Source organism: Hyla sarda, chromosome 5 (assembly GCF_029499605.1).
Source record: "Hyla sarda isolate aHylSar1 chromosome 5, aHylSar1.hap1, whole genome shotgun sequence".
NCBI classification, from domain to species: Eukaryota; Metazoa; Chordata; class Amphibia; order Anura; family Hylidae; genus Hyla; species Hyla sarda.
Genome location: NC_079193.1, coordinates 182221171 through 182244535, shown reverse-complemented (window position 1 = coordinate 182244535; position 23365 = coordinate 182221171). Strand labels below are relative to the sequence as shown.

At 45.2% G+C, this 23365-nt stretch overlaps 1 protein-coding gene across 2 annotated transcripts in view; it reads right to left on the bottom strand.

Annotated features, from left to right (window-relative positions):
• The window catches only part of ADAMTS16 (ADAM metallopeptidase with thrombospondin type 1 motif 16), a 263619-nt gene that overhangs the window by 16812 nt on the left and 223442 nt on the right, over positions 1 to 23365 (bottom strand). For both annotated transcript variants that reach the window (XM_056520819.1, XM_056520820.1), the window contains 2 exons: positions 14749 to 14973; positions 710 to 854 (listed from right to left, as the gene is read on the bottom strand). In XM_056520819.1, coding sequence (XP_056376794.1) covers positions 710 to 854; positions 14749 to 14973 — 370 coding nt within the window. The remainder of the gene's footprint in view (positions 1 to 709; positions 855 to 14748; positions 14974 to 23365) is intronic.

Below are 23365 nucleotides of genomic sequence, written 5' to 3'. Positions count from 1 at the left end.
GAGCTGGGAGCGTGTCACAGAGCCTCACTGCACAGTGCCTTGCTTGTCCTCAGTGTACAGAGGCCTGCTTGTCCTCAGTGTACAAAGGCCTGCTTGTCCTCAGTGTACAGAGCCCTGCTTGTCCTCAGTGTACAGAGCCCTGCTTGTCCTCAGTGCACAGAGCCCTGCTTGTCCTCAGTGCACAGAGCCCTGCTTGTCCTCAGTGCACAGAGCCCTGCTTGTCCTCAGTGCACAGAGCCCTGCTTGTCCTCAGTGCACAGAGCCCTGCTTGTCCTCAGTGCACAGAACCCTGCTTGTCCTCAGTGCACAGAGCCCTGCTTGTCCTCAGTGCACAGAGCCCTGCTTGTCCTCAGTGTACAGAGCCCTGCTTGTCCTCAGTGTACAGAGCCCTGCTTGTCCTCAGTGCACAGAGCCCTGCTTGTCTTCACTGCATAGAGCCCTGCTTGTCCTTAGTGTACAGAGTTCTGCTTGTCCTCAGTGTACAGAGTCGTGCTTGTCCTCAGTGTACAGAGCCCTGCTCGTCCTACCCTCACTTCCTGTATTTGGCCTCCTCATAGAGACACACACATGCAATAGCTGCAGGGACAAATATATACACGTTTTAACCAATGGATATTACAAATATACATATAATGCTATTATTGACATTATATATAATGTTTTTGTTGACAGCAGGTACACTTTAAAGTGAATACCAGCTACTGCTTACCTTTTTTTTCAATAGGGCAAAATTCAGTATTACATGCCTGAGATGTTACAGGTTTTTGACTAGCAAGGCACCCATTAGAAACGCGTCCATGACTAAGACATTGTACTGTACGTTCTTGAATCCCTCCTCCACAACTTACTGAGCACTGAAAAGACAACAAATACTATGTTTAGACCAATGAAAAGGCAAATCATGTACCTCTAAGATTCTCAGCCATTAAATCTCTACAGCATCATACTTGCCAACAGTCCAAAATACAAAAGGGTTGAGGTAATGCAGACCCTGCCCAAAGGTGGATATTTGGGGGGTTTCCATAAAACAAACCAATGATTTCAATAACAGCTTCTATTTAGGGCAATTCCTCTACTCTTATTGAAGTCAATAGGAGCAGGGTTTAGGACAGTGACACCACCCCTGTCCAAAACAGCGTGTTTAAGTGCCCATGGACAGTTTTAGTAAATCTGCCTGATTGTGAGTTAGTATTGCAACAGAATCTGAAATCTTTTATTCAGAACATCCCCCTTCCTTGCTAGCTCGAGCCCAGTGATATTTATAGGGTATACCAGCTTTACATGTTGGAAGTATCTAGCCAACAAATTGAATATATTACATTTGGTTGCAGCTAAAAATATTGTGTGTTGCATCCAAAACTATTTAGCAGTTCTGCTCCAGTCATGAAAAATGAAGTTAACCTTGTCACCACTGCTCTATCTTTCTGTTCTAACAAATGGCCTGTATGAAATTACACACAATATCCATAGAAACAATTTCTTCCCTTAAACATAACACTGAACTATGCAGATAGACAGCTGTTAAAAAATGTATTATGAGCTCAGAGAAAGCCTGTTCTCAAATTATGATTTTTCTCAGCACATATAATCTGGCCATTAGCCACTTTTAAGCTACAAAAGTAGAAAGCAAATTAATACTGAGTTATGTACAAATTTTCACAAATGTTGGAAAAGGGATCAAAATTGGTTACAATTTTTTTTTATTACATCATTTTGGGTGATGTGCTATTGTTGATATTGCAGTAGCATACCTGCATTGACTAAAGTATAGTGTATGTGACTCCATGTGATCTTGCTCCAGAAGTGAGAGATTGGGCTCTGTTTGGTAGATTGAATGGGGGGGGGGGGGTCACAGAGGTCGATCCCCACGTGCTCAGACATTTATCCCCTATCCTGTAGAGATAAGTTTGTCTAAAGCGGCGTGCCCCTTTAAAGTGGACCTGTCAGCAGGAAAACATAAGTGTACATAAGTCCATGGCTAGATAAGACTTCTTATCAATATTACGGGCATCCCTTTATTATCTCCATATTCCTTTCCAGCACCAGGATACTAGCCTTCTTGTTAATATGCAAATTAGGCTAAAGTGCCCAGGGATTATTCCCCAGCACAGCAAATGCCCGGGTAACTCAAACCCATGTCCTCTTTATCTAGTGACTGTCAGTCAAATGAAGTAGGTGGATGCATGTGTGTCAAGAGTGATAACGAGGACATGGGTTGGACTCACCTGGGCTCTTGCCGTGCTGAAGAATGCCCCCTGAGCCTTATTTACATGCTAACAAAAAGCCTTAGATGTTGGTGCTGGAAAGACTATGGAGATAAAAAAAAAAAAAAGATTTGACTGAAATCATGATCCCTAGCCCAATCTAGACATGGGCTTATATGCTCTCCTGTTTTTCAGCTCTGCTTTACTTGCTACCCGATTTGCTTTATGAAAAAAATGTTTCACATAAGTAAGGTTGTAGTGCTAGGTAGTGTGGAGTAGTTGTCCATTGGGGATGCAGATAGTGATTTTACATAGCAGGGTGCTGTTGTTAACCTGTTTGTCCCTGTGAGCCCAAGTACTCTTCTGTCAAAGGACTTATCCCCATAGTGAGAAGTGCAAGAATGAGAAATCGAGACATTTCTGTAATGTGGAAACAACCTTACACTTTACTTAACATTCTGTACAAATCCAATCATGACACAGTCTTTTTAGCACAGAATAGTATGTTACACTTTTTATCCTGATTGTTTCTTTAAGATTTGCTTTACTAGCAGATATACTGACTGATAAGTCTCCAGTGTCCTTTTCATATTTGTAGATAGTGTTAATACTGTAAATTCAGTTGCAGATAAGATACGGAAATAGTTCAATTAGATGCTCTCTACTGGGAAGGGCCTACACAGGTTGGCTTACTGTGGTGCAGATAATTGTATTTTTATTTAAGGGTTTGCCACACAAAACCCTATGTTCAGTCACTTAAGAGATTAGTGTACCCAGAAGGCTTCTTGTTCAGTGTTCTCCTCGTCTAGCTAGTATAGAGCTACTTTTTAGAGCTGGAACTTTAAGGTTGCTGCCCTCACACTGTGGAATGGATACAAACTTTTTTGTGACAATTTCTGTCTCAGGTAGGAGGCAACTGGAACAGGACTTATGACTTTCTTGAAGCAGGCTTTGGCTTAAAGGGGTACTCTGGTGAAAAACAACTGGCTCCTGAAAGTTAAACAGATTTGTAAATTACTTCTATTAAAAAAATCTTAATCCTTCCAGTACTTATCTGCTGCTGGATGCTCAGAGGAAGTGGAGTTGTTCTTTTCTGTCTTACCACAGTGCTCTCTGCTGACATCTCTGTCCGTGTCAGGAACTGTCCAGAGCAAAAGAGGTTTGCTATCGGTATTTGCTCCTGCTCTGGACAGTTCCTGATATGGACAGAGGTGTCAGCAAAGAGCACGGTGGTCAGACAGAACTTCCACTGTAGTTTACAGCAGCTGATAAGTACTGAAAGGATTACTTTTTTTTTTATAGAAATAATTTTTATCTTCACATTTTTTCCTTAGTTTGTTTAGTTTTTCACTATTAGCAAGTTCTGCGCATGAGCCAAGCGTCATTGTTTACCTGCTGTCATGGTAACTTCTACAGTCACATGACATAAAAGACACAGCGCAATGACGTAATTGGAGAGGCCGGAAGAAGCGCACAATGTCGCATGAAACGACCGGCGTAGCCTCTAACCGCTTCGGTGAGAACTGACATGCTGCCCTGTGTTCCTGGACCTCCGGACGTCTAGACACCTGCTGAGCGGGGAGTACATACTATTGTTTCTTTTTAGTTTTGCTACTTAATACTTTACCTTGATTGCGTGCACCCCGCAGGTGTCACATGTTTCACTGGATCCTCAAGCAGCCCAGCGGACGTATACTTTCATTCTGTCGTATTTAGTTATGTATATACAGGAGTGCTCTCCTCTATATTCCTACTCCATTGTACATACGTGATGAACTTACTCCTTCTTAGATGAGCACACGTTCAAATAACACACCAATGATGGAAACTGATTCACAAAATGCGGAGCCAGCATGAACCAGTGACACAGGAAGGCAGGACGCCGAAGCCTTTTTCTCGGCGTGCAATACCGTAGAGGGAGTCAGAGTTTTAAGTGTTAAAGCTTTGGAGCATAGAATTACCAATTTGGCAGATAAGGAGATAAAACTTTTCTGGACGGTCAACTCATTAAAAGCTTATCAAGAGAGCGAACCAGTACTTAGAGGGCTTAGGGTCAAAACTCCATGATTAAGGACTATATGGTCCGAAACGCGTCGGCGTTTCTGCTATGATTTTATCTCCCCCCCTCTATTTTTGTTCACTCAATTTTAATGGCTTGAATAAAAATTTAGCATTTTATCCGTTTTCCTGGGAGCTGGACCCTGCCCTCTTTCTTCATCAAAACTCCATTGCAATTTCAGGAAAATACCACCTTTATGGAAACTTGGAAGAAGGCGCATATGTCGCATGCTAATAATCTACTTGCGCTAATTCTGGAACAAAACCAGCTCGAATATGCCAAAATTGCAGAAGACCTCTGCAGATTCAAAAAACTAGACTGTCTGAACAACAAGTTAATACATTCCTAGCTAATTTAGAAAAGAAAATGAGAGTGGTCCAAGCCGAATTAAAAGAACGCAAATGCGATAAATTTCTCTGCGACAAAAGAGATTATAATCTCAATATGGTCTTCTCATGGAGAAACCAGAATTGTAACAGAGGTGGATTCAAAGGTAGAAGACGTCAATTTTAAAAGAAAAAAAGGAGTCTAGACTACTGGACAACGGACTCGGACACCAGTGCCTCGGACGAGCCCTCCAAAGATCCCCCCATCATCCAGGAGAAAGAGGAGAAGAGGTCCCTTTAGGAGGGAAACCTGATTGGGGAAAGGCAAGAGGAGGAAATCCAAACAGATTCCAATACAAGAGGAAATCAGTGTCCTGGAATCAGTAGTTCCGGATAATGTTATAAATATTTCAGGGATTGAGATCCCACCAGACGTATCGATGGTACTATCTAAATGCTTATATTATGGGCTCCATGAAGATTTCAACTTCACTCAGTTTGAGGTGGATTTATTCAGAGCCGCTAGAAAAATGAATCTGTACAAAATGTTTAAGAACAAAAATAAATATCCTTTGCATGTAGAAACCCCTGAGAGTGAATTTCCTTGTAATATAGGTCCACTCGGCTTCAGTATGGTAGAGGGCTTTGATGAGCTTGATAATCAATGCACGAGAGCTCTTGCAGAATTAGTGGCTGAAGTTTCGTTTTTTTCTGAGGCAGTACCTACTTCAGGTAGATTCATAGGAGGTAAGCCCTCCACTTACAATCCCCCTGTAATCCCAGGAACCCCCCCTAGATCTGTTTATTAAAGCAGTCCTTAAGGATGTCAAATGTCTCATTTACCCAGAAATAGATAATAATTGGACAACAAAGGAAAAATGGGCTTTAGATTGGCTTGCTACTCAAGACAATCTTATCGTCCCAAGAGCAGATAAAGGAGGGGCTACGGTGGTGATGCACACTAAACAATATTACAAAGAAGCTATTAAACAACTCTCAGATGAGAATGTGTACAAGCGCCTTGCCAGAGATCCCACCATGAAATCTTTGAATGCTTTGAGATCATTGTTAAGACGGTACACTGAAAAAGGAGTGTTGGATCGTTTAACCGCAGAAAAACTACTACCTACTTACCCTAAAAAAAAAACACCTGGTACCTCCTTACCAAGGTACACAAGTCACGGACTGATCTTCCAGGCCGCCCTATTGTGGCCGGGATCGGATCCGCAACCGAGTACCTCTCTAAATATTTGGATTGGGCCCTGCGGCCCTTACTTAAAACAGTTCCCTCTTATCTGAAAGATTCTAACAATGTCTTAAATAATCTTTGCTGGCAGGACACATATCATCTGGTGTCAGTCAACCTAGAAAGCCTCCCTCTTACATTATAAAAGAGTTTGTACCCCATACATACTAAAAGGGGTATTCCTTTCAGCCAATTTATCCAGCTCAAAAGAATTAACAGTGACCCTACCAGATACAAACAGCAAGCTAGAGAACAAAAAAACAGATTAGCGGAAAGAGGATATCCGATTCCCATAATCGAGTCCGCTTATAATAAAGTTAAAACCATGGAATGAAAAGATATGTTATACAATACACGTAAAAAATTCAGGACAAAAGATACATCTTCTCATTTGCTTATACTCAGATGAATCGTCAAATTAATAATACAGTGAGGCGTTACTGGTATTTTCTTGAAAATGATCAAGATCTAAAAGAAGAAGCCGAAAAACAACCAGTAGTAACTTATAGGAAAAAAAGAACCAACTCGGACTACATCAAATTTAAGAAAAGAAAAAAATCAAATATTGAGACCTGTAATTGGCCAATACAACATATGTGCAGATTTCTGCCGATTAGGAGGTGTAGTTCAGAATATTACCTAATTACATGCAGGAGCACCTTTTTAGTGTACTATATAGTGTGCCCATGCACAGGAATCGGGGGGGGGGGGGGGGGGGGGGACGGACACATCCCTCCAGAAAATCATGTGGGGGGACAGATCATTGCGGAACCCCCTCCAGTTCTGCCTGCAGACTTTGCCGAATTAAATGCTCAGTGGCCTCGCTGCTGGCCACTCCTCCGCCCCAGGCATTTACAATAGTAAGCCGAGGCAGGGACACTGCAGCTTTAAAGGCAGAGGATGTCCGTGCGCAGGCACGCCTCTGACGTCACGGATGCATCCCTGCCCCGTCTTCTCTGCTCTCAGCAGGAGGAAGAATGTGGAGCGCCGTGTGCTGCTGCAGCCTGCCTCCAGCACAAGATGAGAGGGCAGAGAGGTGGTGTCTGGGGGGAGGGAGGAGAAGAGGCACAAAAGGTAAAAGAAGAAGAATGATGTTGGAAAAGGGCAGAAGGGGCACAAAAATTGAAAGGATGGGGGAGAGAGTAGAAGGGCACAAGGGGCGCAAAAGTTAAAATGAAGGATGACTGGGAAGGGAAGGGGAAGGTTGCAGAGGAGTCTGGTGGAGAGGAAGAAGGGTGAAGAGGGGTCTGGGGTAGGGGAAGTAGGGTGCAGAGGGGTCTGGGGAGGAATAAAGTGTGAAAGAGAGTGTGAAAGGGCAGAGAGGTGGTGTCTGGGAGGAGGGAGGAGAAGAGGCACAAAAGGTAAAAGAAGAAGAATGATGGGGAAGAGGGGAGAAGGGGCACAAAAATTGAAAGAAGGATGGAGAGAGAGGAAAAGGGCACAAAAGTTAAAATGAAGGATGACTCGGGAGGTAAGGGGAAGGTTGCAAAAGTGTTAAGGAGGAGGACTGAGGGGTCGGGGGGGGGGGGAGAGAAGTCTGGAGGAGGACTTGGGAGTCTAAAGGAGGAGGGGAAGGATGAATCATGAAGAGGGCTAAGGGCCCATCCACATTGAGGACATTCTGCTGATAGAAATCAGCTTGCTGCAGAATCCAATTGTTTTCAATTGGATTCTGTTGCTCTGTGCAGCGGAATTCCTCCAGCAGAATGAACATCAAGCCAAAGAACAAACATGTTCTTTTGGTGGATGTTCATTCTGCCACTAGAATTCTGCCAGACTGCATCAATAAAGATGGTATACGTCCATGCACTCCTACCACCAATGGCTTTGGCTGCTGCAAGAAGACATTTCGCAACTGAATGTCCACAGTGTGGAGGAGCCCTTAGGGGTCTGCAGGTGAAAGTTGATCTGGAGGAGGACAGTACAGGGGTGGGAAGTAACTGTAACAGAAGTAACAGTGTCTGACAGTATTATTTTGAGGGGGCATTCTGTCTGGCAGTATGATTTTTAGGGGGAATGATGTTTGACAGGGCTATAATGATTATTGTTGTCATACAGCGGATGAAGATCTGCTGATTAAGTAACCATTGATGTCCGGGCATCAGCCTCTGCAGAGAAGATGGAAGAAGACACGGCATCTGGACCAGATGAAGAAGAAAAGGAAAGACAACAGAGAAGACGTCTCCTGTGAGTCATTATATAATTGTGTATCTGTCTGACTGTCCCATCAGATCTGTGTCCCTTGTAAGTTCTGCAGTGATGATGGGTAAAACTGTGCCCCAATCTGTGGCTCTCCAGCTTTTACAAAAATACAACTCTCATCATGCCTGCAGCTTTGCAACAGATGGAGAGCCATTTTACCAAGGTGATTTTAGACTATGCAACCTTTTTTTATTTTAACCCCTTAATGGGTAGCTCCCACCATCTTCTTTTACTATTTTTCTGCCCCTGCCTATTGCCCATCTCTCCCTAACCCCCTCCCTGCTTTAAATTTTTTTTTACTATATAAAAACGCCTTTTTGTCTGCCTGGTAGTGTGCTCACTACCAGGCAGACTTCCCCCAGCAGGCACGACGTCACTGATGCCTGCTGGGGCCAACACGTCTGCCCTTAGTTCAGCTATACAGGGTGCCTCCAGCTGTTTCACCACTACAACCCCTAGCTTGCCCTGACATCTATTGGCTGTCAGGGCATGCTGGTAATTGTAGTTGTGAAACAGCTGGAGGCACCCTGTGTTGAAAACAATAGGTCATTAAGTTAGGGCCACGCTACCCTGCATAGCCCCCATCCCCCCCCACCCGCCTGGTGTTAAAACCCCGAACCCCGCTCTCCCGCAACCCGCGTTTAAAACCACGATCCCCCCCCCAAAACATGCATACATACTGCGGCGTGCAGGGACAGCAGAAGCGGCGACATGTGCGGGAGGAGTGGCCTCCCGGCCAGTGGCCAGGGAGCCAATGCGCTCGCTCCCACCTGTCTTATTGACAGGCAGGGAGTGAGCGCAGGCTGAATGTATTTGGACCGATTACCCGGCCGTCATCGGTCCGAATTCAGGCGTGATGCCACGCCAGCCTACAGCCGGCCACTAGGAGGGAGACCCCTAGTGGTCGGTTTTCAAATGTCATTTTAAACATTTTAATAAAAAAAAAAAAAAAATATATATATATATATATATATATTAGAGATATGCTGTAGTACATATGTACTACAACATATAAAAAAAAACAGTTGATGACAGTGCCCATTTAAGGATGCAACCTGTTTTTTTTTACCTTAACCTCTTCAGGACATAGGGCGTATGGATACGCCCTGCATTCCGAGTCCTTAAGGACCGAGGGCGTATCCATACGCCCGTGGGAATTCCGGTCCCCACCGCTAGCTGGTTGGGGACCGGAGCCGGATGCCTGCTGAAATCGTTCAGCAGGCATCGTGGCATATCGCCCAGTAGGGTTCATTATGCCCCCCCATGTCGGCGATGGCCGCAGATCGCTGGACAATTCAGTCCAGCGATCTGCGGCGATTCCGGGTCAATCGGGTCTCCAGTGACCCGGAATTACTGGCTGATTGGGAACAGCCATAGCCTGCAGGGGTGAGGTGGCACTGGTGCCACCTCATGATCGCCCTGATTCGTCGGTCGGTTTACCGGCCGACCAATCAGGGCGCCTGCTGCGGGTGTCACTCTCACAACCCGCTACGCCCCTCTTCCGGAGGACGTGAGTGGGTGCGGGATGTGGACCCCGGGAGCTGGGGACCCCGATCCCCGGTGTCAATGTTGGGATCGGGGCCCTAGGAGCGGCGGCGGCGGCGGCGAGGGACTGACCTGTGTCCCGAAGCAGCAGCAGGAGGTGAGTGACAGCCTCCTGCTGTTGCTTAGCAACAACTCCCAGCATGCAAAAAGCGCATGCTGGGAGCTGTAGTTATGCAACAGCAGGAGGCAGACAACCACAACTCCCAGCATTCCCTTATGGGCATAGTTTTGCAACAGCTGGAGGCACATTTTTTCTATGGAAAAGTGTACCTTCAGCTGTTGTATAACTACAACTCCCAGCTTGCACAAACAGCTAAAGTGCATGCTGGGAGTTGTAGTGGTGCATCTGCTGGTTGCATAACTACAACTCCCAGCATGCCCGTTGGCTGTCGGTGACTGCTGAGAGTTGTAGTTTTGCAACAGCTGAAGGCACAATGGTTGTGAAACTCTGAGTTAGGTCACAAAATCAGTGATACATAACCAGTGTGCCTACAGCTGTTGCAAAACTAAAACTCTCAGCATGTACGGTCTGTTGTAGTTTTGCAACAGCTGGATGTTCCCCCCCAATGTGAACATACAAGGTACACTCACATGGGTGGAGGTTTACAGTAAGTATCCGGCTGCAAGTTTGAGCTGCGGCAAATTTTTTGCCGCAGCTCAAACTGCCAGCGAGAAACTACTGTGAACCCCGCCCGTGCGACTGTACCCTAAAAACACTACACTAACACAAAATAAAATAAAAAGTAAAAAAACACTACATATACACATACCCCTACACAGCCCCCCTCCCCAATAAAAATGACAAATGTCTGGTATGCCACTGTTTCCAAAACGGAGCTGTTGCAAAACAACAACTCCCAGTATTGTCGGACAGCCGTTGACTGTCTAGGCATGCTGGGAGTTTTGCAACAGCTGGAGGCACCCTGTTTCGGAATCACTGGTGTAGAATTACCCTATGTCCACCCCTATGCAAGTCCCTAATTTAGGCCTCAAATGCGTATGGCGCTCTCACTTTGGAGCCCTGTCGTATTTCAAGGCAACAGTTTAGGGTCACATATGGGGTATCGCCATATTCGGGAGAAATTGTGTTACAAATTTTGTGGGGTATTTTCTGCTTTTACCCTTTTTAAAAATGTAAAATTTTTGGGAAAACAAGCATTTTAGGTAAAATTTTTTTTTTTTTTACATATGCAAAAGTCGTGAAACACCTGTGGGGTTCACTTAACCCCTTGTTACGTTCCCCGAGGGGGTCTAGTTTCCAAAATGGTATGCCATGTGGTTTAGAGGCTTCCTAAATGCGGCATGCCCCCAGAGCAAAATTTGCTTCCAAAAAGCCAAATGTGACTACTCCTCTTCTGAGACCTGTAGTGCGCCAGCAGAGCACTTTTCACCCCCATATGGGGTGTTTTCTGAATCAGGAGAAATTGGGCTTCAAATTTTGAGGGGTATTTTCTGCTATTACCCTTTTTAAAAATGTCAAATTTTTGGGAAAACAAGCATTTTAGGTAAAAATTTAATTTTTTTTTTTTACATTTGCAAAAGTCATGAAACACCTGTGGGGTATTAAGGCTCACTTTATCCCATGTTACATTCCCCGAGGGGTCTAGTTTCCAAAATGGTATGCCATGTGGGGGGGGGGGTTTGCTGTTCTGGCACCATAGGGGCTACAACATGCCCCCCAAAAACCATTTCAGAAAAACATACTCTGGGGACCCCCGTGATCTTCCACGCCGCACCCCGTTAGAATCAGCCCCCGGAGCGTGAGCGAGATCACGGGGGTCGCCAGCGGCGGGACCCCTGCAATCAGGCATCTTATCCCCTATCCTTTGGATAGGGGATAAGATGTTTTAGCGCCGGAGTACCCCTTTAAAATTTTCCTCTTCTATAAGGCTTTTACTTATGGGACTTATTTTTTGCTCCGTGGTCTTTAGTTTTTACTGGTATAATTTTTGTTTTGGTGGGACTTTTTGACTTTTAATAAACTTTTTTCTGGTATGTGAAGTGACCAGAAATCAGCAATTATGGATTTAGGTCGTTTTTTATGTTTACACCATTCACCATGCAGTTTCATTAATGTTATATTTTAATAGTTCTGTCATTTCCACATGAAACGATACCAAATATGTTTATTTTTGCTTACACTTTTATTAGGGGAGGGACGTGATCACTGATGTCCGACATTAGCAATAAATAAAGAGCGCTCAGCTTGTAAGCACACATCATACACCCAGACTGCTACCACCGCATACATGTACACCCTGTTTCGTCAAGGTGTCAATGGTGCCTACACTGATCCCTCGTACTGACCTTACACACTCAGCCTACCTCCCACAGTCCTGACGGATCCCTATCTCTTGAATTCACTGCTCCCTGAAGGTACCTGTGATGAGGAGCCTGTATTGTCATGCAAAATTGAGTGGTCCTGCCTCTTTTAGTCCCTCCCCGCTTATGGCTCTGCATTTTTTCAAAGCCACACCCAGTTACAATGCTATCCCCCCCCAGATTTGTGGGGCTTCCAATGCCCTTGTACCCATGTAACATGTTTTATAAAGGGAAAACTAAGCACCAGCTTTGCACTAGCTTCCGAGAACATCTATATGCCCTAAAGATAGTAAAAGGTATCACTAGACTAGCCGAACATCTGGCTGTATGTGACACTAATCAAACCAGTGTCCTCAAGTTTGGAGGTCTTGAACGCATGACACATGTACACCAGGGAGGTGACAGAGGGAATTATAGAGGGAAACCCGTTAAATATTAGAATGTAATGCCCACGGTCCCACTGGTTTTAATGACCGTGTTGACATGTCCCCGTTCTTATATGGAATATAATGGTCTAGCCCCTTATCATTACCATGTAAACATTTTTCTAGCCTTAATCTGCTATTTCACTCCTTACCTGTTTTTATCTTCACGTTTTTTCCTTAGTTTGTTTAGTTTTTCACTATTAGCAAGTTCTGCGCATGAGCCGAGCGTCATTTTTTACCTGCTGTCATGGTTACCTCTACAGTCCATGACATAAAAGACGCAGCACAATGACGTAATTGGAGAGGCCGGAAGAAGCACGCACTGTCGCGTGCAACAACCAGCGTAGCCTCTGAGCGCTTAGGCGAGACCTAACATCCTTCCCAGTGTTCCCGGACTTCCGGATGTCTAGACACCTGCTGAGCGGTGAGTGCTATCGTTTCTTTTTAGTTTTTCTACTTGATACTTTACTGCACCCCGCAGGTGTCACATGTTTCACTGGATCCCCAAGCAGCCCAGCGGACGTATCCTTTCATTCTGTCATATTTAATTGTGTATATACAGGAGTGCTCTCCCCTATATTCCCACTCCATTGTACATAATTTACAAATCATTTAACATTCTTGCACCAGTTGATTTGAAAAAATTATTTCCCATCAGAGTACCCCTTTAACCCCTAATGACGCAGGGTATTTTCCATTTTTGCATTTTCATTTTTTCTTCATCACCTTTTAAAAATCATAACACTTTCAATTTTGCACCTAAAAATCCATATTATGGCTTATTTTTTGTGCCACCAATTCTACTTTGCAGTGACATTTGTCATTTTATCCCAAAATCCACAGCGAAATAGGAATTAAAATCATTGTGCGACAAAATTGAAGAAAATGTTACGTTATGCTCTCCGTCCGCACACGCTGGCCGTAAGCGCAGGGCCAGTATGCTCATTAGTATGCTTGTTTATAAATTCTTCCACCCTCCTCAGTTTCCTGCCGGATTCTTGTTGCCTTGAGCCTGAGAGAAAGCATTCCTGTTATTGCCTTGCCGTGTATCTGATCTCTTGCTTTGTGACTCGACCTTGCTCCTCTGCCGCCTGCCTACCGACCTTCTGCTACGTCTCTACGCTACTGTGCCGCCTGCCCTGACCTTCTGCTATCCAGACTGCGAGCTGCCTTATCCCTCCTGTGCCTCGCATCTCCTCAGCCGCATGTACAGTCGAACCGTGCCAGGGGTAGCGACCTGGGTCTCGCCGTCAACAGCAAGTCCATCCCGCTTTGCGGCGGGCTCTGGTGAAAACCAGCGGCACCTTAGACTCCGCTCCCTGGTACAGTCCGAGTCATCTGCCACACAGGTCCAGCGGATACACATCCATCTGTCTTCAGAAATGTGAGTGTTACAGAAAAAATGCCATTTTGTAAATTTTGGGGGCTTCCGTTTCAACAGAGAGCATTTTTCGGTGAAAATGACACCTTCTCTTTATTCTGTAGGTCCATACAGTTAAAATGGTATCCTGATTATATAGGTTTGATTTTGTCGTACTTCTGGAAAAAATCATAACTACATGTAGGAAAATGAATGCGTTTAAAAATGTCCTCTTCTGACATCTATAACTTTTTTATTTTTCCGGATATGGGGATGTATGAGGGCTCATTTTTTGTGCCGTGATCTGACGTTTTTATCGGTATCATTTTTGTTTTGATTGGACTTTTTGATCACCTTTTATTAACTTTTTAATGGTATTAAAAGTGACCAAAAATACGCTATTTTGGACTTTGGAATTTTTTTTACATGTACGCCATAGACAGTGCGGTTTCATTAATGATGTATTTTTATAGTTCGGACATTTACGCACGCGGCGATACCACATATGTTTATTTTTATTTACACTTTTTTTTTTTTTTTGGGAAAAGGGAGGTGATTCTGACTTTTATTATAGAAGGGGTTAAATGATCTTTATTAACACTTTATTTTCCCATAGGAGACTATAACACTGCACACACTGAACTTCTACACTGATCACTGCCAGGCAATAGCCTGGCACTGATCAGTGTTATCGCCGCTCGACTGCTCCTGCCTGGATCTCAGGCATGGAGCAGTCATTCGGCGATCGGACAGCGAGGAGGCATGTAGGAGGCATTGCGATTTAATCGTGTTGGTCCCGAACAGCTCCACTGAGTTAACCAGCAAAGTTTACTTTCACTTTAGATGCGGCGATCAACTTTGATCGCAGCATCTGAAGGGTTAATGCCGGGCATCACTGCAATCGGTGATGTCCAGTATTAGCCGTGGGTCATACATGATTGGGGGGGCAGGGAGAAATACCGTTATATACCGTGGAACCGCCATAAGTTAAAAAAATACAGTGATACACATATTTGGTCAAACCGCCCAGCTCTATGCGATATATTACAATTATATTACCTGAGACCATGGAGAAGAATACCAGGCTCCTCGTGGATGAATGATCACAGGCTGGAATGGGTATCTTGGACATTCAGGCTGTTTACAGACTTTTTCAAGTTCTACAATTGGTTTTTCCAGGTTTAAGCATTTTTTGGCAGATAAATCTCTAGATTTTCCTGAAACATGCTTTTCTATACATTGCAGTGTTCTTTTCTGAAAACCAATGCCGCATGTTACAGAACACTAGAAAAGAATAAAAAAATTACACACATCACACATATTATATATTTACACACACACATACATATTTTAAATGTGTCATGTTAACAGAAATCTATAAGCAATACAATAAAGTAGAAAACACTTAAATGGGTATTCTCATCTAGGGCATTAATACTATAACCTCCTAAAGAATATCCTACTGAGAGGATGGGAATCCCCTGTTCACTTCTTGCAGTTCAAAAGCCCCAGAGGATGTTTTTGCATCTGCTTTAAAGTAAAGGTGGCTATACTTGCATGTAGCTTTACAGCATCCCTCAATTAAAGAGTACCTGTCACCAATATTATTATAATATTAATATAGTGTACAATTTACATTAAAAAATGACATATTTTCTTTATTTTGTGGGTCAATACAATTAAAATGATACCCATAATTACATACTTTTCTATTATTGTACCACTTTAAAAAAAATCTTAAACTTTTTTACCAAGTTAGTGTGTTTAAAATCCCACTATTTTGACGACCTATAACTTTTTCATTTTTCCGTATAAGCAGCGGTATGAGGGCTAATTTTCTTGCGTCGTGATCTGTACTTTTTTTTTGATACCCCATTTGCTTATATGAAACTTTAAATAACATTTTTTTTACTAATATTATATGACAAAAAAGCAGCAATGTTGGACTCTTTTTCTTTTTATGTTTACGCCGTTCATCATACGGGATCAATAACATTATATTTTGATAGTTCAGATATTTATGCATGTGGCGATACCAAAAAAAATTAAATAAATGATATATATATATATATATATATATATATATATATATATATATATTTTTTTTTTGTTTTTTTTTTTACACTTTCTGGGGGTAAAACGGGAAAAAGTGACAATTACAATTTTTATTGGGGGAGGGGATTTTTAAATTTTTTCATTTTTTTTACTTTTATTTTTTTACACTTTAATATTCCCCTAGGGGACTATTTATAGCAATCACTTGATTGCTAATACTGTTCAGTGCTATGCATAGGGCATATCACTGATCAGTGTTATCGTTGATTTTCTGCTCTGGTCTGCTTGATCTCAGACCAGAGCAGAAGTCCCGTGGAGATGGCCGGAGGCAGGTCAGGGCACCTCTGTCTGCCATTATGGCAGATCGCTGATGTGCGCCATTACCGGCGGGTCCTGCTCGCGGTCATGTACAGGATGTAAATGTATGTCCTGGTGCGTTAAGTTCCAGGGCACCAGGACGTACATTTATGTCCTATGTCTTTAAGGGGCTAAAGCTCTGATATTTTTTAATGGCTGAAGGGGGGGGGGGGGGGGGGTTAGGAGTAGTTAGGGAACATAGAATTAGTTTAGAACAGTTCATTTGGTGACAGGTACTTTTTAAAGCCTATGCAGCTGCCCCCACCTTTGAACATTTATAGCATAGCCATAGATCTTCAGATATGAATATATTTCTCCCTTCTGCTGTGTGATCACTGTGCCATCAGGGCAAACTATATTGTGGTAAATACTACACATTCTCTATCTTTACCCTGTAGTGTGATATCATTCTCTTCTACACTGAGAAATGTCTTTCTTACCCTGTCACCAAACTAGGCTGTGTTACGTTATGTGCTCCGGCTGCACACGCTGGCTGTGAGCGCATGATCGCGTTACCTGCTGCTGCCGGAATGCGAGCCCCAGGCCATCACTCACCCTGTGCTTCTCCTGCCCCAGCCTCTGCCTCTCTGCTCCAGCTCACGTGTCCCCGTTCCCTAGGGCACATGCGCCAGAGCTTTAAGATTTAAAGGGCCAGTGCACTCAGTGTAATTCACCTGGTGCTCATTGATATATTCCTCCACCCTCCTCACTCGGATCCATCCTGCTGGATCTTTGTTGCCTTGTGCCTGAGAGAAAGCATTCCTGAGAGTTGCCTTACTGTGTATCTGATCCTTTGCTCTGTGACTTGACCTTGCTCCTCTGCCGCCTGCTACTGAACTCCTGCTACATCCCAACTACGCTACTTTGCCGCCTGCATGGACCTTCTGCTATCCTGACTACGAGCTGCCTTATCCCTCCTGTGCCTTGCATCTCCTCAGCCGCCTGTGTGGTCGAGCCATGCCAGGGGTAGCAACCTGGGTGCCGTCTGCCGCAGCAAGTCCATCCCGCTTTGCGGCGGGCTGAAAACCAGCGGCACCTTAGACTCTGCTCCCTGGTATGGTCAGCGTCATCTGCCACACAGGTCCAGCGGATCCACATCCACCGGAGTTCCTGTCTTCTGAAATGTGAGTGTTACAGGCTGTAATGTTCTGAGCCTGCAGCATGCTGTGTACTATCCAACACAATAAGCGGCGGAAGGATCAATAGTATGTTGCAGATATGGTTGCAGATTCTTAGTTTACAGCAAAATTCTTAGTATACAGCAAAATACATATAATATAGTACATTTTGTTGTGTTAGTTAGGGCTTTGTGTCCTATAGGGTTTTCTATAGATTTGTAAAGCCCCATTAACTTGTTCTAAATTTAGTTGCAAATTTTTAGTGCAGGATGTACAACAAAACAATTTACCATGTGGTAACATGGTGTAAGAGAAGATATATTATATATATATATATATATATATATATAACCTGACTACAGAGGAGACAGTTTGTAGTCTGAATCTATTAAGTAACCACAGTATACTGTTTAATACAAAAAATTATATTTAGAATGAATCATAACATAAATATGAACAGAGAAAGATAATATTATATATTAATATATAGAAACAAAAATATATTACATAGTAAGGTAAATTTCCCTTGGATATTAATATACTTCATAGTTGCCCATGTATGAGAAATAGATGCTGTATTTTGAATGAAGCTCATATCTAAAATCATCTAAACCAGCTGTTTATATTCCTATTAGGGATGAGCGAATCAAATCTGACAAATCCAAATTCGTTCCGAATTTCAGGAAAAATTTAATTTCCAACAAATGAGAATATCGCCGCAAATCACTTCATTAAACTCCATTTAGTGAGGTTCAGGCTCCAGGGCATCTAAAATGGCAGATCCACATGTGAGGACATGAGGCAAGGAACTCTTGGAAGGCGGGAACAAGGGTAGGCAGGATGACCCTAAATCACAGCCTACCAGCAGCCAGCCAACCCTATGATGTCCCCATCTTGTGTCCAGTCACATCAGCCTTTTAATGCAGAGAGAGAGAGAGAGAGAGAGAGAGGGACAGACAGCGCTGTGTGTTGCACAGAAAAGCATTTTTCCAGCAGCGATTCACCTCCCAGTCACATCAGCGTTCTGTTGCACAGAGAGAGGGACAGAGAGCAGTGTGTGTTGCACAGAAAAGCATTTTTTTTTTTTTTTTTTCAAACATAGTTTATTCAATTTTGTAAGAAAATACAAAATACAGAAAAGCAAAATAGAATAAAAGAATCTACAACAAAGCAGTTTACACGTTATGTGCAATTTCTTACAGGTAGGTCAGTTCAGCGTATAGGAAGTATCACTGTCGATCCACTTCTCTCTCGGGAGGCAACTAGCCCCTCAGAAAAGCATTTTTACAGCAGCGGTTCACCTCAAGCCCAAATACAGCCTAAAAGCACTGATAGGGAAGGAAGTCAGATTGAGAGGAAAAGTGCATTTTGGGTGTAGTAAACAGTGGCTGTGTTCTGCGGCACTGGTGTGTATTGCTGGTGTTGTACACAATTACTGTTTAAAGTGTACTGGAGCACATTGTCCTCCCCTCATAAGTGCATACCACATACATACACCTAAGTGGTGTACTATTTTGTTCCTGTTAAAGTCTTAAGGGCCTAGATACTGTGAAACAAGCATGTCAAGCTCAAAGGCTAACATGGGCCAAAAACACAAGGTTTAAGTTTATGTGGGCAGCATGCCCTCCCTGCACAACACCTCATGTCCCCTTTGCACAACAACCCATGTCCCCCTGCACAACATCTCATTCCCTCCTGCACAAGACCCCATGCCCCCCCTGCACAAGACCCCATGCCCCCTTTGCACAAGACCCCATGCCCCTCTTGCACAACACCTCATGACCCCCTTCACAAGACCCCCCTTCACAAGACCCCATGCCCCTTTTGTACAACACTCCATGCCCCCATTGAACAAGACCCCATGCCCCTCTGCACAAGACTGTGCAGTACAGTTTCCCCACATTAGGTGCAGTATAGGTTCCCCACATTAGGTGCAGTATAGTTCCCCCACATTAGGTTGGCAGTATAGTTACCCACATTAGGTGCACTATAGTCCCCCCACATTACGTGCAGTATAGTTCCCCCACATTACGTGCAGTATAGTTCCCCACATTACGTGCAGTATAGTTCCCCACATTACATGCAGTATAGTTCCCCACATTAGGTGCAGTATAGTTCCCCACATTAGGTGCAGTACAGTTCCCCTACATTAGGTGCAGTACAGTTCCCCCACATTAGGTTGGCAGTATAGTTCCCCACATTAGGTGCAGTATAGTTCCCCCACATTAGGTGCAGTATAGTTCCCCCACATTAGGTGCAGTATAGTTCCCCCACATGGTGCAGTACAGTTCCCCCACATTAGGTTGGTAGTATAGTTTCCCACATTAGGTGCAGTATAGTTCCCCCACATTAGGTGCAGTATAGTTCCCCCACATTACGTGCAATATAGTTCCCCACATTAGGTGCGGTACAGTTCCCCCACATTAGGTGCAGTACAGTTCCCCCACATTAGGTGCAGTACTGTTCCCCCACATTAGGTGCAGTACTGTTCCCCCACATTAGGTGCAGTACTGTTCCCCCACATTAGGTGCAGTACTGTTCCCCCACATTAGGTGCAGTACTGTTCCCCCACATTAGGTGCAGTACTGTTCCCCCACATTAGGTGCAGTACTGTTCCCCCACATTAGGTGCAGTACTGTTCCCCCACATTAGGTGCAGTACTGTTCCCCCACATTAGGTGCAGTACTGTTCCCCCACATTAGGTGCAGTACTGTTCCCCCACATTAGGTGCAGTACTGTTCCCCCACATTAGGTGCAGTACTGTTCCCCCACATTAGGTGCAGTACTGTTCCCCCACATTAGGTGCAGTACTGTTCCCCCACATTAGGTGCAGTACTGTTCCCCCACATTAGGCGCGGTACTGTTCCCCCACATTAGGTGCGGTATAGTTCCCCCACATTAGGTGCAGTACAGTTCCCCCACATTAGGTGCAGTACAGTTCCCCCACATTAGGTTGGCAGTATAGTTCCCCACAATAGGTGCAGTATAGTTCCCCACATTAGGTGCAGTATAGTTCCTCACATAAGGTGCAGTATATTCCCACACATTGGGTGCCCTATAGTTTCCCACATTAGGTGCAGTGCAGTTCCTCCACAGACATACAGCCTTCAGCCATATACAGTATATGGATGGAGGCTGTATGCCTATTTACTGCCCCACTTCAGTGTTCTGACCACCACTCCTCAGGTCAGGGGTCACGTTCTACTGCTAAGGCCTATGGGCCATAGCAGTAGGTCCCAGGACCATAGAAGCAGTGGTCGGAACACCGAACATGACGTGCTGGTGAGTGGTGACTTACCATACCCTTGCGTCCTCCTCACTGCTCTTCTCGTCAGTGACTTTCATGTGTGCGCTACCTTCCCAGCGGCCCCGGCGTTTTAAAAGTTAACGCAGGGCCGCAGAGAGGTAACCGGGGCATCCTTGTGTCCTGAAAAGATTTTTCGGGACACAGGGGGGCCCCGAATGTGACGGGAGCCCTGACCAGAGCAATGAATATCTTTGCCAGGCCGCAAAGATATTCATTGTGGGCCGCGGGCCGCACGTTTGACACCCATGCTGTGAAAGGCCAGCCAAAAGTACACACCGCCTGATGTTGTAAACAAATAATGTTTTAAGCATACTGGAGTGCATTGTCCTCCTAAGTGCATACCACATACATACATCTAAATGGTGTACTATTTTGTTCCTGTTAAAGTCTTAAGGGCCTAGATACTGTGAAAGCCGGCCAAATGTACACACCTGCTGGTGTTGTAGACAAATACTGTTTTAACCCCTTAAGGACATAGGGCGTATCCATACGCCCCCGTTTCCAAGTCCTTAAGGACCAAGGGCGTATGGATACGCCCTGAGCATTTCCGGCCCCCGCCGCTAGCCGGAAATCGTTCAGCAGGCATCCCGGCATATCGCCCAGGGGGGTCATTATGTCCCCCCATGTCGGCGATTGTCGCAGATCGCTGGACAATTCAGTCCAGCGATCTGCGGCGGATTCCGGGTCAATCGGGTCTCCAGTGACCCGATGACCCTGAATTACTGGCTGATCGGGGCCGTTCCCCCCCAAAACATGCATACATACTGCGGCGTGCAGGGACAGCAGAAGCGGCGACATGTGCGGGAGGAGTGGCCTCCCGGCCAGTGGCCAAGGAGCCAATGCGCTCGCTCCCACCTGTCTTATTGACAGGCAGGGAGTGAGCGCAGGCTGAATGTATTTGGACCGATTACCCGGCCGTCATCGGTCCGAATTCAGGCGTGATGCCACGCCAGCCTACAGCCGGCCACTAGGAGGGAGACCCCTAGTGGTCGGTTTTCAAATGTCATTTTAAACATTTTAATAAAAAAAAAAAATATATATATATATATATATATATTAGAGATATGCTGTAGTACATATGTACTACAACATATAAAAAAAAACAGTTGATGACAGTGCCCATTTAAGGATGCAACCTGTTTTTTTTTACCTTAACCTCTTCAGGACATAGGGCGTATGGATTCCGAGTCCTTAAGGACCGAGGGCGAATCCATACGCCTGTGGGAATTCCGGTCCCCACCGCTAGCCGGTTGGGGACCGGAGCCGGATGCCTGCTGAAATCGTTCAGCAGGCATCGTGGCATATCGCCCAGTAGGGGTCATTATGCCCCCCCATGTCGGCGATGGCCGCAGATCGCTGGACAATTCAGTCCAGCGATCTGCGGTGATTCCGGGTCAATCGGGTCTCCAGTGACCCAGAATTACTGGCTGATTGGGAACAGCCAGAGCCACCAGGGGTGAGGTGGCACTGGTGCCACCTCACGATCGCCCTGATTCGTCGGCCGGATTCCCGGCCGACCAATCAGGGCGCCTGCTGCGGGTGTCACTCCCGCAACCCGCTCCGCCCCTCTTCCGGAGGACGTGAGCCGGTGCGGGAAGACGACCCCCGGTGCTGGGGACCCCGATCCCTGGCGTCCCTGTTGGGATCGGGGCCCCAGGAGCGATCGCGGCGTTGAGGGATTGACCTGTGCGGCGGCATCGTGGAGCAGCAGCAGAAGGTGAGTGACAGCCTCCTGCTGTTGCTTAGCAACAGCTCCCAGCATGCAAAAAGGGCATGCTGGGAGCTGTAGTTATGCAACAGCAGGAGGCAGACCACCACAACTCCCAGCATGCCCTTATGGGCATGCTGGGACTTGTAGTTTTGCAACAGCTGGAGGCACATCCTTTCTATGGAAAAGTGTACCTTCAGCTGTTGTATAACTACAACTCCCAGCTTGCACAATCAGCTAAAGTGCATGCTGGGAGTTGTAGTGGTGCATCTGGTGGTTGCATAACTACAACTCCCAGCATGCCCGTTGGCTGTCGGTGACTGCTGAGAGTTGTAGTTTTGCAACAGCTGAAGGCACACTGAGTTAAGTAGCAAACCAGTGTGTCTCCAGCTGTTGCATAACTACAATCCCCAGCATCCCCAGCCAATGTAGTATGCCTCCGGCTGTTGCATAACTACAAGACCCAGCATGCCCTTCCGCTGTCCGTACATGCTGGGGGTTGTAGCTTTTGCAACAGCTGAAGGCACACTGGTTGCAAAACACTGAGTTTGTTATCAAACTCGGTGTTTCACAACCTGTGTGTCTCCAGCTGTTGCAAAACTACAACTCACAGCATGCACTGATAGACCGTACATGCTGGGAGTTGTAGTTTTGCAACAGCTGGAGGTATTTCCCCCCCCCCCCCCATGTGAACGTACAGGGTACACTCACATGGGCGGAGGATTACAGTAAGTATCCGGCTGCAAGTCTGAGCTGCGGCAAATTTTCTGCCGCTGCTCAAACTGCCAGCGAGAAACTACTGTGAACCCCCGCCCGTGCAACTGTACCCTAAAAACACTACACTAACAAAAAATAAAATAAAAAGTAAAAAACACTACATATACACATACCCCTACACAGCCCCCCTCCCCAATAAAAATGAAAAACGTCTGGTACGCCACTGTTTCCAAAACGGAGCCTCCAGCGGTTGCAAAACTACAACTCCCAGCAGGCACTGATAGACTGTACATGCTGGGAGTTGTAGTTTTGCAACAGCTGGATGTTTCCCCCCCAATGTGAACGTACAGGGTACACTCACATGGGCGGAGGATTACAGTAAGTATCCGGCTGCAAGTTTGAGCTGCGGCAAGT